Source organism: Electrophorus electricus, chromosome 6 (genome assembly GCF_041902795.1).
Source record: "Electrophorus electricus isolate QZ-2024a chromosome 6, ASM4190279v1, whole genome shotgun sequence".
Classification (NCBI taxonomy): domain Eukaryota; kingdom Metazoa; phylum Chordata; class Actinopteri; order Gymnotiformes; family Gymnotidae; genus Electrophorus; species Electrophorus electricus.
In genome coordinates this window covers 14477501-14492587 of record NC_137502.1, presented here as the reverse complement: position 1 = coordinate 14492587, position 15087 = coordinate 14477501, and the positions used below count along the sequence as shown (strand labels likewise).

Here is a 15087-nt window from a genome sequence, read left to right as displayed (position 1 = left end):
TGAATTATATCATTCGAAGATAATCAGATAATGAAGATAAATAATTAGTGATTAAAGTACCCCAGTTTTGTCTATAATATTATACTTACAAGTCCTAACAATACACAAACCTGTTAAGCCAAGTGCATTTATTGGTTTAGATCCATGAATCTTAATTATATACATAAACATTTACACAAGGTTTGTAAAACAGATCCAATAGATGAATAGAATGGAGTCCGCTCCTGGCTCTGGGCCTCTCACCAGAGGCTCATCATGGAGGGTTTGTCTACTCACTAGCTGAGCTGTGCACAGAGCACCTCGACCTGTTTACTGGCACGCTGCATGTGCATATCATGTGTGATGTATGTGTTTGTCATGCTCTCCACTTTAACACGGGGAGGAGAATGTTACGGAAGGCTGTCTTATCTTGCTTATCCAGCAGCAACCGGTCTGGCTGGTGTGGAGGCTTCTCCCCTGCCGTGACATGACCCAGTTCCTTGCTGCTGGCGGGGGTTTCTGGGCAGGGGTGGGAGCAGGGCGCTCTGAAGGTACCTGACAGAAATGTTTTGCTTGACCACTGCTTATTGTCTCTAATCTGTTTCAGCAGTTGACATTTTAACCTTTAAGTCAGCATTCGACATAAGTGAAAACTTACCGACACTAACATTAACAAGCACAAAAAGTTTGTTTTTCCACCTATAAATTGTACTTCATCGGTTTTGGTTTTTTTTCTCTTATTGTCTTTAATGGGATAAAAACTGAGTAAAAAACAGGTGTGCCTGTTAAGGATACATGCACTTTCCTGACTCACAGACCAGGTGAAACTAGGTGAAATCTATGTACTGTCATTTATTTTGCCTGATAAATCCACTTTGGTCTATGAATAAATGGGAGGAGACAATATGAACAAGGGTTTTTAAGTGTTGTGTGACATGGATTGTACATGACTGAAATGCGTTTGAGTGGGGCATGATGGCACGTATCAGGTCGACAGATGGGGTCTATAGCCAGCAAAATATATTGACTTTCCTATTTTTACTTCATTTAATTACATATCTTCAGGGCTCCTCCAGCAGAGCTGCACTAAGGATAATGAGACATGTTTATACACAAAAAATCTGACATGAGTTGTTTCTTTGAGCTGTAAAGAAAAAGCAGCTTTCATGAAGAACTGATACAAACAAAAATGATACAATATGGGAGTTAGTCAAACCACAAAACATAGTAACAGTTAATTCTATACTACTATAATGGAACAGTTTTTAGCATGGTTGTACTCAGTGATTCCCTTTACTGGAGATCACAGTCAGACTTCTCTTATCTGTTGTTTATGCGATACATACTGGGTGACTAACATAATACAGCTTATCAAGGCAAACCAAAAGCCCACATCCCCTGAGGGCTTTATGCTGAGGTGTGGCTTTTTCTGAACTTTTTCTGAAATTGTCCCCAGTGTGTAATCTCCATGCAGACAGACATATTAAAGGTGCACTGTAGAGTCTCTGACTCCCACATAGTGATCACGACATTGGGTATCAATGGTGACTGTGCTGTTTCTGGACATCCTGCTTAGAATTCCCATTTCCATAAGCTCAGCGCATGCCTACAACCAAATGGATGCACCTCAAGGTCAACAGCTACCCAACCAGCAAGTATTCCTAAATGCTCCAAAGCTTACACAATAGGGGAAGGGTTTCGTTTGAATGTGGAAAATGTTTCCACTCATTTTGGGCAAGTTGTTGGGCTAAGCTATGTGAGGTGACACCTGCTGCAGTGGTCTGCTGAGTAAGTGGTGTTATTAGATGGGAAAGTGGAGATCTGCATGGCAGAAAGATACCCGCGGGAGAGGCGTATCTTAATGGTATGACTCATAGTGGAAGTCACACTGGGTGGGTGTGTGTGTGTGTGTGTCCCTGCCACATTTCAGCCTTTCCATCCCTGTTTTTTTTACTTTGACCGTGCAGTGAGGCATGCTGGTTCCTACATTTGCTGGCAGTGTAGTGTTCCCTTTGTTGTTTATGGACATTTGGAAAGGTAAACCTAAAAAAAAATGGCACATCTTTTTGAGAAGAGGGTAGAAATAACTGTGACTGTTTAATAAAACTAGTTTTAAACTACAGCTTTTCTGTGGTGCCAGAAGGGGCCTAACGGGGTTGTGAGACACTGCAACTATGTAGAACTGTGCCAATGTTTACAGGAGAGGGAGAGGATTGTCTTGATGTTCCAAGCTGAAGTCCATCGCAAAGTTTTGCATTTCCTGTCCTTTTTCTACCCTTCAAACAAGCTCTCAAACTCATCAGTTCATTTGGGGGCACAGAGCTCTCTTACCTATGCAAGCATTTCTGCTAAGTGGTGTAATGTCACTGGTGCAGTGCTGTGTTTTGGCCAGAATAGGTATTTTCTTTTGTCCTTTTCATAAGCTTATATCTATCTATTTGTAATATTTGTGTTGAGCTCCATTCCCACCAGACTTATTGGTGTCCATCCCTCAAGATATGAAAAAGTCCAGACTATTTGGATGCACATATATTTTCAGGAAGCTTAAGGAAAACCTACAAGCACTTCTTAGTAGCAATAAAAGCCAGTTGTCACAAGGTGTGGATTTGGGGAAGCATGTGGTCCAAGAGGTGGGGAATGTGGTATAAGAGGGGAGGGGCCTGATGCTCAGTACTGCCTTAAGGTGGCTTCCCAGACAGGTAGGAGATAAGTGCGGCAACAGCACAAGCGTAGGTGATGATGCCCAGCACAATGGCGAGGATGGATAGCCAGAGAGCCTGGCGAGATGCAGCGCTAGCTGCCTGGAAGTCGCCCTGGGCCCATGCCTTGTTCGTCTGACCATGACCGCCCAGTGGAGAGCAGGAAAGAAACAATGAAAAGTTAAGATTAGTACAGGCATCAGTTATTACAAGTGATCTATCTCTCGGCATCTGTATCTCAATCCTTATATATGGCATTTTGTCATCCGACCAAAGCTACCGTGTCAGTAACATCCATTTTATACAGTTCTATGGAGAGGGTTTGGGAGGTGGGGGGGATTATGGCTCCTTTTCTATCAGATTTTTTATTTGTAACCCCATTGCTCTTTAGAATACTTGTCATGTCTGACAGCCTCTCATCCTCTAATGGAAATCCATAACAGAGGCTGACTCGTTATGGATTTAATTAAAACCTTAATGAATTTCACTGACCGAAACACCGGGCTGCTGTCATGCTGCTATTCAAGCCCACGAGGCTAGTAATGGAAAATTCACCACAGACCTCGGTGTGTTGCCATCAAACATGACGAGCCAGAACACAGGGTATGAGCAGATTACGCACGATTGTCATCCTCTACCACAAGTGTGAGCTATTAGTTTTAGATTTTCCCTACAAAACTAGCTAGAAGGAGATTTGATGGAAAAGCTAAATTGACTGTCACTCTGTAACTTAAATCAAGCCTTACAGTGGGCAGTAAGTACCATTCCTGTGATCTCCTTTCACCATCCCACTACATTAACCAGAAAATCTAGTCTGACATTTCATTTGTGGACTGGTGTTGATTTAGATCATCATGCATCATACAGATTGTCTGGTGGCGTAATCCTGCTAATTTTGATGTAATCCTGTTTTAAGACACAGGTGTAGTACTTTTCTAAAAAGATCACCTGTTGCCCTAAATGCCACGGCAAATTGCCACTCAGCTTTCCGGATAGGTTAAAAGAATGAGGATAATGTCATATGCTCAGAGATATTTAAAACAAAATGGTTCAAAACTGCATTCGGATGGTGACTGATCACTCCTAACAGTGATAACTTAGTGTTAACTTTTTGAGTTATTTGTTCTCTAGATAGAAATACAAATAATTTGTCATTCATGTAATAATATATAGAATAATGTATTATAATAAAAAATATATTTAATTTTATATGAATATGTTTCTGTTTTATTGAAGTCACAATAATCCTTTGTACTGAAGAATGAAAAGTGCAATAGAAGACGCTCTCCTAAACCATAGTTTATGACTCTCCCTCTATTTTTGACTCTCATTTATTTTTGACATTTTAGTTCATTGCGCTTGTGTAGTCTCAAATTTGTGTAATATTTTATTGGAAAACAGAACCACTTGAGAGTTTTTAATGTCCTTGGTGATCCAGAGCACAGACTCTAAAAGATAAAGCAGTTTGTACTTGTAGTCACTTATATGTGACCTACTACTGCAAGACTAGCATCAGTGTGACTATATGTACATAGGAGGTCTAGATTCAGATCCATACACATCCATTACTAACTGCAAATATTATCCATACAAATATTATCCACACAAATTAGCCACACACTGAAAGGTATTTATTCTGCTAAAAATACTCTGAGAAATGTAAAGACAGTGAGACTATACAGAGCAGAGTTGCCCAAAATGCTGTAACAGCATATAATAGGGTTATAACTGGAAATTCCCTGCTATAACATTGAAGTCACTAAAGTGTACTGGAGTCCAACTCTGCAGGAGTGGGGTTGGGCACCGCTGACGTGGTGCAAAGGGGTTCTTACCTTCTGAGACAGGTAAAAGGCTGCAATACCCAGAGGCCAGAAGCAACAGAGCATGGAGAAGAAGGCAAGGCCCAGGTAATCCTGTGGGATCATTAATGGAAAGTTGTTTTCACTGTCTATGTCACTGAAGTCGTCACTGGAGGAGTCCTGGTGGACAGAGATAGTCACATGAATCAGTTGAGTCTACAGCATCACAACTTTGATAAATCAGGATGAAATGTGGGCTAAAATGGCAGTAACGTGTTTTAACAAATTTGGAAATATAATGTATTTTTTAACAGATACAATCTGTATAATGTAATTTAAAAATATTTTAAATAGACCAGCCGTAGTCTTCACTTCTCAGCATCTTCTTGGTAATTAAAAAAAAAATTAGATTAACTTTGGTTGTGTTTTACTGACTCCTGGTGAAGCAGACTACATATATTTGCCGTCATTTCTTAAAAAAGCCTCTGCCGGAACGAAGAACAAACTTCCTCTGGTAGCTCTTGGGTAATGTGATGGAATGGGGTTATGCCAAATGTGCACCTCCTGAGCTTGCCTGCTGGTGAATCATGACTCAATTTTCTTTCAGAAGGAGCTGCATTTTCACTCTGTCTCTTCCACTCTGACCTCATCTGAAAGTTCTTCCTGTTTTAGCCTCTCTAAGAGCTAATCTTAATTTCTAGCATATGTGCCTTATGTTTCATTTACCGCACCTTACACATGTTGTTAATTTTATCTCTGTGAAGGCATTTCTATTAGATGCAACTAAATTAAATAGAGAAGAAAACTAAAAAAAAGAACCACATTGAGTTGTCATGACAAGCACTTCAAAGAGGAGCACGTAGTCTACTTTACCTGCGGATGTTAAACTGCCTGTGCCATGATGGTGTATCCCAGCACATTTCACTAAATAATGCTACCTACTGACTTGAGCTAATTAGCAAAGCCACATGCATGCAACAATTAAGGTTCTGGGGAGAACTTCTACCTTATGAACCTGAAGTATCCACCTCTGGCTCATTCTTGGTGCAGGGTAAACGTCATACAAGTATATGGATATGGAGAATAAGTCACAGAGATTAAAGAAGGGAATACTGGGAATGTATCTCAGGTATAAAATAAAGACCCACTGTTTGAGAAAGACCACTACACTCTCTCTGCTCTCTGTTATGTTGTCCATGTCCTGCCCACATTTCTAGAGCAGTTTTACCCTTGATGTCCAAGTAAGTATCACTGCTGGCATGTGTAATGTACAGTGACAGGAAGAACCAGCTGTGTTCACAGCTGTGTAAAGGACTGGATAATTTTACTGACTGACACTGTGATGAGTTCTTTTCTTTTCCAGATGTAGACACTCAAGTGTTGCTGTGTGTCTGTTCGAACTGCTTGATGCGTCAGAAGCAAAATGTGAGTCAGGTGCATAATGGGGTTTTGCTTACCCTCTGTTGCTACTTTCCAAAGCAGGCCAAAACTGGTCACATCTTTCTGTCTTAACATGTTTGTTGATAAACTGAAAGATGAATTCAACATCTGAGTCACTATTTTACTCTGCCAGACCTTGTGTACTGGTGTATGAAATAGAAGTTGGCATGGGTCCTGTTAGTGCTGACGTGTTATTATCTACAACCCAGTTGGAACTGAGCTTAATTGTTCTGGATGTGTTTGTGGCTGTCCAAGCTTGCCTGTCCATCTTCTATTCATGGTTTTTGAATTTTCAATTTAAAAACTTCATCCTTTGCCATCCTCTTCTCCCTTGTGTCTCGGAACTGCAACAACTCTTGGAGTTTCTTCAAAATAGTGGGTTACCTAACATTGCTTCACCCCATTCTTTCATGATGCGAGCATGACAAACAAGAAGAGGGCAGGCCAGGGAAGGAAATGGGCTGAGCCGTGTTGGGCCGCAGGCTGCCTTGTGCTCATGTTGTGCCGACATACACGACTGAACCTTGTTCGATTTTGCATTTTGGCGAGCCTGGCTCAAGAGATAACAGCAAGCCTGTCAGTGCCATGTGACCCAATGGTATGTGATTGCATGTGTGTAGGAGAAAAGGGAGAGGTGTACATGAGACAAATTGGAGACAGATCTATACCCCTCACCTCAAAGTCTGGCAGGAGGTCGTCCTCATCCTCTATGCTGTAAGACACGCTGTGGACGTCTCTGGTTTCTGCCAGCAGCTTCCGCTCCAGGGATGAGCCAGGCCTGATGTCCACAAATGTGGTTTCCAGGTACTCCTTGGCATGGAGGCCCAGAGGCTCAGCAGGACTCCATATTGGAGCCGTAGGGTAAAAGGATTCCAGCGTGCTGGGCAGGGAACACGGATCCAGCAGCTGCTGATGACGCATATCTGCAGAAGTGCAGTAATTCCTCCACCCCAGAGAGGGTGCCCTCTTTTCCTCCTCGCACCTTACTAAAATTCCCTTAAAGAGTCCACCGCCACAGGTGCCATTTCCCATTCGGTTCGAGTGGTTGGGGCTGTCAGCCAGAAGTGGATGCTCCAGTTCATCCAGACTCTCCATTGTGTTTTGGAGGAATGTGAACAGACACGAGTCGACCACTTTAACAAGAGACGTCACCCCCACCAGGTAGACTGTGGATGTCCCTCAGGTGCAGTTCGGTGGGCTTTATTCCAGAGCAGCAGGTGCACTGGCCTTAATGGACCAACAATAATCCATCGTTAATGCAAATGTAAAATTTTTGCAATATGGCATCACTTGTTCTTAGGCTGCAGCTAGTGATGAGGATCATGACGGCGGCAGCAGAATCGAGAGAGATGCAAGCATGCCCCCCTCCCACTCCACCCTTGTTCACCAAGGTTGTCTCAGGAGGAAGGTTGTTTCTCGTCGTGTCTTTGAGCTCCTTGGTTTCTTTCGCATTTCGTTTTCTTCACGTCAGAAGCTATTTGTTGCCACCAACGATGGCTGAATGCAGGGCCTCTGTCACACATTTCACATGATGGGATGAAATCTGGGACTTATGAATATGCTAATGAACTTCACTTTGCATGGCAGAAGACGGAAGTCAATATCGGTGATAGAATGCCTTGATTAGCACTGCAACACTGCTGGGAAAGAGAGCCTCAACTGCAAACGTCCTTAAAGGGCTCAGATTGACTGTCCGTTCTAAATGCTAATCAAAATGTATTATAATGTACTTCTGTGAACAAGGTACAGGACTTTGATTTAAATGCAAAGCAGATGGTTACAACAAAAATAGTGCTATCTTATAAAAAAAACCCAAAGATGATGAGAATATACACTTGATGTCAGAAAACTTGCTTTATGGATGTTGTCCTTTTATTTTGCCCTGGCAGAACAGTCAAAGAGAGAAGAAATAAGCAAACAACCTGAGACAAAAAGATGCCCTAGAAAACCAGTCACAGACTGTTGAAAGAAGTATGAGCCACACAAATACTGCAAGGAGCAAAACGGATTTTTCCCTCTTCAGCCCTGCAGAATATTTTGTGAATAGTACTTAGTCTTCAGCTTTAGCAGAAATAGAAGCGTCTGGTCAGTCACTCTTTTCACCGTCCATTCAGCTTAATGCTGAGGGGAAAAGTGATGATGAAGAAATCACAGCCCTCAGGTATTGATTTATGGCCACCTTTGTGTGCTGTCCGAGCCTGGCGTCCTCCTCCGGGACATGTATTTTTAATGCATTTTCATTCTCCTGGCAGGGGCGTCAGTCGGGACCGGCAGGGAGTCGTCGGTAGCTGCCCCCCGCCTCCTCCTGTTCTCGTCACTGCGCTACCAAAAAAGAGAACAAGGTCACAAACAGTGCTTGTCTTGTCTTAGCCAAAGTGATACTCAGCACATGCAGAGCTGAGGCTCTGGGTCAACAATACCCCAGTGCATGTGCATCCAAGTCACAAGCGTTTGCACTGAACGAAGTGGCTTGGCCATGCCAGGGAGCAAACACTGAGTCACAGGACATCTGCCCAGGGGCACTTGTGTGCCTTGTCTATTTTTGTAGATGATTCAAAGGAGGGGGCGGGGAAGCGAGAGGGCAGGGGGCGCGTTGGCGAGGAGATTGAGACTGAAACACAAGGGCACCAGTCTTTAAAAGGGTTGGATGAGTTCCAAGTGCTATAAATCCACTGACGCTCCACCCTTGCCCCATGCTTTTAACTTAGGTTCAAGCCTGTGATGTGCCGTGTGTCACATCTTTGCACGCCGGGATCTCTGATGCACTCACCTAAACACAAGAGACGAGCTGGAACCCCGCTGAGTCAATGTGCTGGCAAAGACAGAGACAGAATTAGAGAGAGGGAGAGAAAAAGAGGGAGAAACAGAGCGAGAGAATTCCCAGAACCCTTTTCAGCCAAGGTCTGCAGCTTCAAACCTTTGTCCTCATGAATATGTGTTCTACTTAAACACTTGGACGAATGCCTGGTTATGTAAAACTTCTGTCTCAAAAGGGAGAGGTGTTTTACGTAACCAGGCATTCATCCAAGTGTTTCTGCTGGACATATATTCACAAGAACACAAGTTAGAAGCAGCAGGCCTTGATGTTAAAAGCTTCAGGTATTCTTTCTCTCCTACTGCCAGTGTGTTGGAAGGGCAACACGGTGTCTGATCACTACCGGCCCTCGCTCTCTGATGTCATCAGGAATTGCATTCCCTTGCTCACAAGGCTCACAGCTTCTGTTGATGTTTACTTTGTCAGCCAGACACATTTGTCATCAGGATGTGAGCAACCTTTATGGATTCCTCACTGGCCGCTTCCAGCTGCTCTGCTGGGTAGAGCAGTGTGGCTCCCTCACCAGGGCGTATTGACCAGCAGAAGCTGGAAGCTCTGAACAACTAATGGCTGTGCACAGTGACAAATTTCACAGTTAAAATATGATTGCACTGAAGATGAAACCATTACAGCTTGAAGATGAATTGTCAGCTTGAAACTAACAAATGGCTGGTTGGCCATGAGTACTGGCTAACTCAGTCAGGTAATCAAAGACGGCAGACGGATCTAATTCAAGTCTTTTAGTAAACAGAATGTAACACAAATCGCAGGGTGGTGATGGTGGTGGTAATGGGAGGGTTGTTGAGGAGTGCATTGAAAACCCTTGGGCTAACATTTATGTGAGCCCAGATGTGCTGTGCTGTGCAGGCGTGAGAGTAGCTCTGGCAGGAGACTCTCAGGGGGCTCCAGAGAAGTTTCAGAAAGGAACACAGCCTCCCCTCCCAGACACACCGCTGTTAGCCAGGCCTGACAAACGGAGGTGACAGCACAGACTGACGGACACCTGCAGTGAAGGTAGGCCATCCATCTCTCATTCTGAACCACTCCTGATCAGTTCTTCCAGCTCCGCTGTCTACCTGTCTAACTGCATCAGCCGTAAGCCTCTAATCTGCCCTGATTAGCTGGTCAGCCTCCTGCTCTGCTTGTTATGGAAAATTATGACACTTTTTTTTTCAGAATGCACAATCAGGAACACTTGGAAAGACACACCTTTAAAAATTCAAATAACATTTGATATGGTCACTTTTAGGTTTGTGTTTGCATTTGAGAAATAAATGATTAAATTTGGAAAAAAAAATATTATCTGTATGCCTGAATTAATTAAGATGTTATGTATGTGTGGTGCATTTTCAAAGTTGGCTTTTCACAGAGCATTCAGTTTCTGTAATAACTGTTGTAATTTTGCTGCTGTTTTTATGAACACATATATGCACTGCATAAAGGGTTTTTTATTAGAATGAAAATATTTAATTAAGCCTCTGCTAAGGTTCTGCTTTAGGGTCCTGTTGAATTTTGCATAAAATATGTATTGTTCTATATATTTATGTGGGTCTGTGTGCATATTTGACTGATGCAATTTATGGCTGAAATGTATTTTTTGCTGACACAAACTTTGTTATTACTATATGTGGATTATGTGTTTATATTTTCACATATCCTTTGATTATGGCATGAAGGGAGCTCTGGCTGATGCAAGTACGGCTGGTTGAACTTTTGGCAGCGGCTAGCAGAACTTTTAGGTGTGTGTGTGTGTGTGTGTGTGTGTGTGTGTGTGTGTGTGTGTGTGTGTGTGTGTGTGTGTGCGTGCGCGTGCACGCACACACACACATGTGCATGCATTAACAGATCACACAGATTTAAAACTCATGCTAAAGATGAAGATTACTCAAGCAGTAACTGGTTTGGGGTAAAAATTTGTTTTTGTCTTTTATTATTTGAATCGATGGAGCTTAGAACTTCCCCGAAGCTGTAGCGCCTTGTGTATTGACCTTGTGTATTGACCTTGTGTATTGACCGAGTGCTATAGTTGTTGCTATGGGCACTAACTCCTTCATTTCCTAGGGTTGAAAAACACCTTATGTGTATTTCACCAAGTCGTACAGTGAACAGCTTCCATTTAGAATGTGTAATGACCAGCACTGTAAACTAGCCTGCAGAGGTCGGGGAGCAGAGCACAGTATGGCTCTTCTCAAGGGCTCATGCCGGGAGTAGCTCCATTGATTATGGAGAGAAAATTCTAGAATGTTTGTTCATGGGCCGAGCTGAACTGGACTGGCTCACTTTATACAGTGATGGTGGTTCTGACTGATAGCAAAGAGGAGAGATGTAGTGAGAAGAGAAGACAAACACATACGCTCACGCACACACACTATCAGACCTCTCAGTTAAATTCATTAGAGCAATCGCATCACAACATGAACACCCAACCTGTCCCCCCCAAAAAGAACCACACACATACATGCACGCACACACATTCTCAGCACCTCCCCCAGCAACTCTCCCTACGCAATGCCCTCATGATGGTTGGCCTCCACGAGAGAAGCACTCAGCTTTATTAGGTCCCCCCCATCCCCCCAGTCAGCCCTGCCTCTCCTCTATAAAAGTCTGCTGTCAGCTGCATTACGACACTGCCTCCTTTTCAGATTACTGCCTGTCTTACGCATAAAATACCCGCTCAGGCGCACAGAAGTTTGCAAGGACAGCCCAGCAAATCACCCCTGGCACTTTCATAAAGAATTGCTCCTGCGTCTCTCTGCTTCTCTCGCTCTCTCGCTCTCTCGCTCGCTCTCTCTCTCTCTCTCTCTCTCTCTCTCTCTCTCTCTCTCTCTCTCTCTCTCTCTCTCTCTCTCTCTCTCAGGTATGCATGCAGGTGTCTTTCTGTGTGTACTCAGCTGTGTGATGTGCTCGAGTCCTCTTTACTGCGCTCAGCTCTCTAGTACCATTATAAACACCCAGGTCCAATTTCTTTTTATGTGCATTTGACATTAGAAAAGGCAGGTGGCTGTCTTACTGCTGTCTACATGCATGTGGCTCTTGTACATTGAGAGAGAGTTCAGTGCCCACACGTTCAGATGCACCTGAACGCACACACACACTAAGTGAGGTGAGATCGGCACTCTTATTCTCCATGTAAACCGCCAAAAGACTTCAAATTGCATAGAATGGAGAAAACAGCAGAGCATCCACAGCCGATCTGCTGCCCTCTATACTGACTGCAGTCCTTTGTCCTAGCTGTGTCTCCTGGAGGAGCCCAAATAGAGAGCTGGGCATTAGGGGTGAAATGTGTGCACTGCATTTCGTTTTAGATCTGGGATGGTGGGTATATATACACGCCCAGTGATTAATGGGCCAGGACCTGATTTGCCATTTCTGTGCTCCACTGAACTGCTCTACTTGTATATGGGGGCCTTGGTAATTCCACCACATTAACGCCATGAGCCCAGCAGTGTCACATTATGGGCAGAGTGGAAGATGTATAATTCTCTCCAAATGGCATTATAATGGAGAAACGAATTCAGAGCGAGCGATTGAGAGAGTGAGGGGATTTTTTTTTTTAAAGCCCAAAGCTTGGTGCATGTGTTTGGAAATGAGCTCATTAATCAGTCATCTCCTAACGCTACTCCTTCTCTCCCTTTTTCACTCTCCTCTTTCTCTCTTTCTCTCTTTCTCCCTCTCCCTTTCTCCCTCTTTTAGACACACACATTCTGTCCTCTTAGGTTTGACATGTGCAGTCACTGCTGTAGAGTAGCCATTTGCATGTATCTTAGTTGGGTGATTCCCCGTATCCTTCAGACATCACTGCTCCTCACGGCTGTGCCAGAGAGCGAGACAGATCCAGGAAAGGAGAAACGGAGAGAGAGAGATGATGAGATTGTGCATGTGCAGAAATGGTGACAGTATCTCACTTCCAGCTCATGCCGATTACGCTTTTGCTGGGAAAATTTTTTCTGTGAATGTGTGTGTACACTCGACACCAGTGTGTATAAGTGTACATGTTGTATTTAATGCATGCTTGCGTTACGTACAGTGCCAGTAAATGTGTGCTATTATTTTGATAGTTATTTTTAACCTCCAGCTGTTCCGTCCGTGCTAATGAATGCAGAGTGTTGCAGATTAGCCTGCGAGATCACTGCAGGGGCGGAGGGATAAAAAAACCCAGAAGAGTCGGCAAGGAAACGGGCCATACTGTGCAAGTATAGAAATGCATGCTGGAAGATTGACAGGCATATAGGTGCTAAAAACAACAGCAGCAACAAAACAACAACAACAAAATCTGCCTAGCTGGTGCTTGTTTTGCAGCAGGTTGTATAGCTGGGTTTTTGCTTGGACTGCAAGTCCTGACTGTGCTGGAGAGATGCTGAAAATGACTCCAGTGCACTGCACACATGCTGCACTCACAGTGGCACTGAACAGGCTGAACTTCTACCACAAGCCCCTAAATGGATGAAGAGGCTGCAGGCAGTTTCATGCACTCTCACACCACTAGCTGCTTGTGCTCCTCTACTGCTGGACCAGTTAGAGGTTGACTGAAAATTAGAGTCCAAAACAGCAACTTTTCTCTATGTGTATCTGGCTGTAATGCGTCTCTGGGATGTGACTCTGGTTTCCCCAGTAACGTGACAGCTGGTACAGAAGCAGGTACAGTTTTTGGGCTGAGGTGGGCAGTGTCAAGCATTTAGAACTGCAGCAAAGGGAGGAGTGAAAAAAACCACTCAGATGTACTCAGCTGACACACACACACACACACACACACACACACACACACACAGAGAAACACAACAAGCAGTAGCACTTTACATTTTGAATTTGTGAGACAGTCTGTTACAAAGAATTATTCATTATATAGAAGTGATATAATATTACATCTTGCATTCCATATTCTTTGTGTTGGTTGTGTTATAGCCAAGAACCTCCAGAGATGCACTGCTACGGATATGGCCAAATGTGTTGCTAAATCGCATCATCATTACCATTGCAGGCGCGTGTAGGAACATGATAGGCTGCTAATCGTTTATCACCCACGCTAAGTATCTTGCTAGCACAGAGGGAGCAGGAAAACACAGCCGGGTGCAGTATGGGGCAGAGTGATTGAGACACACACACACACACACACACACACACACACACACACACACACTATACCTGACACCACTGATGTTATTCTGTTTGTATTCTGTTTCAGTTGAGAAAGAAATGTGATGTGGCCATTAAGCCAAGTAGCACAAAGCACATACTATAACACAATCTCCTTTTTGATTGTAATCTGAGGTAATGGTTTAAGCAGGGAGATTTTGCCAGGGGTTACATTTCATCTTAGACATGAGTGTGTGTATGAGAGCGCGAGAAAGAGAGAGAGAGCTTGAAGGTACACAGAAGCTCAGAGTAATAAAAAAAATGCTTGAATAAATAATGGGACATTTTAGAGGTTATTGTCAATATGTGGTAATTACTTCTACAGCATTATCTTTGAGCACAGCTCAAGCAAGTCGAATGTGTAGCAGCTGTGCTCGAAGAAGGCGGGCAATCGCTCTGTTTTTGCAGGGCTCGAGAGCAGGGAGGAAGAATGGAAGGAGCCCGCGCACAAATGCTCCAGCCTCTGCACCGCAGAGCAACAATAACCCAGCCTCTCATCAGCCCAGTCCCCGGAATAACGACCACCAGCCTCACCACACTCTCCTTCCACCTCACTGACACCACCCGAAAGCCAAAGCAACGCAAACAGCGCGACTCTCGGACTCTGCTGGGCGGATCAACCCACACTCTGTGCTGACGGACAAACCGACCGACAATCTGTAACTTATAAGCCCAGAATCACAGAGCTGTTCGGCGTGGATGCTGATCAAATGGAGGAGCCCCTTCTTGCTACGGTGAATTCAGGGGTAGATGCACCTACTACAGCATGACTTCAGTATGACAGCTGGTCTAAAATGCTGATATGGGCAGGCCAGGATGGCATGCTCTTCTTGCCCCAGGAGAACTTTTGCAAAGAGAAACTTTCAACAATCCAAAAACTTCCTATGGACACATACTCGTCTCAACATTTAACACTGTCATGCAATATCTGACTGTGATCATGCATTTGTCTATCCAAAATAGTGTGTTGCCTTACAAAATTATGTTATTAGGTAGTAAATGATTCACATGCTGACAAACGAAATGGAACTTTTAAAATATATGTTCACATGGCCATAGATCAGAACGTACCTGTCTTGTCGTGAAGAGAGGGTGCTGGTACTCTTGGAGTGGGAATTTTTGGTGGACCGGACTTTGATGGGTAAACAATTTGGAGAGGAGTGGATCAATCAAGCAACCCAGTCAGAGCTGCCCAAAACTGCCCAGAACTGCCGAGGTCACT

At 43.8% G+C, this 15087-nt stretch overlaps 1 protein-coding gene across 1 annotated transcript in view; it reads right to left on the bottom strand.

The window, feature by feature from the left end:
* Positions 1-713: 713 nt before the first annotated feature.
* tmem91 (transmembrane protein 91) overlaps positions 714-15087 on the bottom strand; it is a 15354-nt gene continuing 980 nt past the window's right edge. Inside the window, exons 1-4 of the mRNA XM_081715631.1 lie at positions 14937-15087; positions 6593-8239; positions 4511-4657; positions 714-2813 (exon numbers count right to left, since the gene is read on the bottom strand). The exon at positions 14937-15087 is cut by the window's right edge and continues 980 nt beyond it. Of these exons, the coding sequence (XP_081571757.1) occupies positions 2658-2813; positions 4511-4657; positions 6593-7012 (723 nt within the window). The 5' untranslated portion in view covers positions 7013-8239; positions 14937-15087 and the 3' untranslated portion in view covers positions 714-2657. The remainder of the gene's footprint in view (positions 2814-4510; positions 4658-6592; positions 8240-14936) is intronic.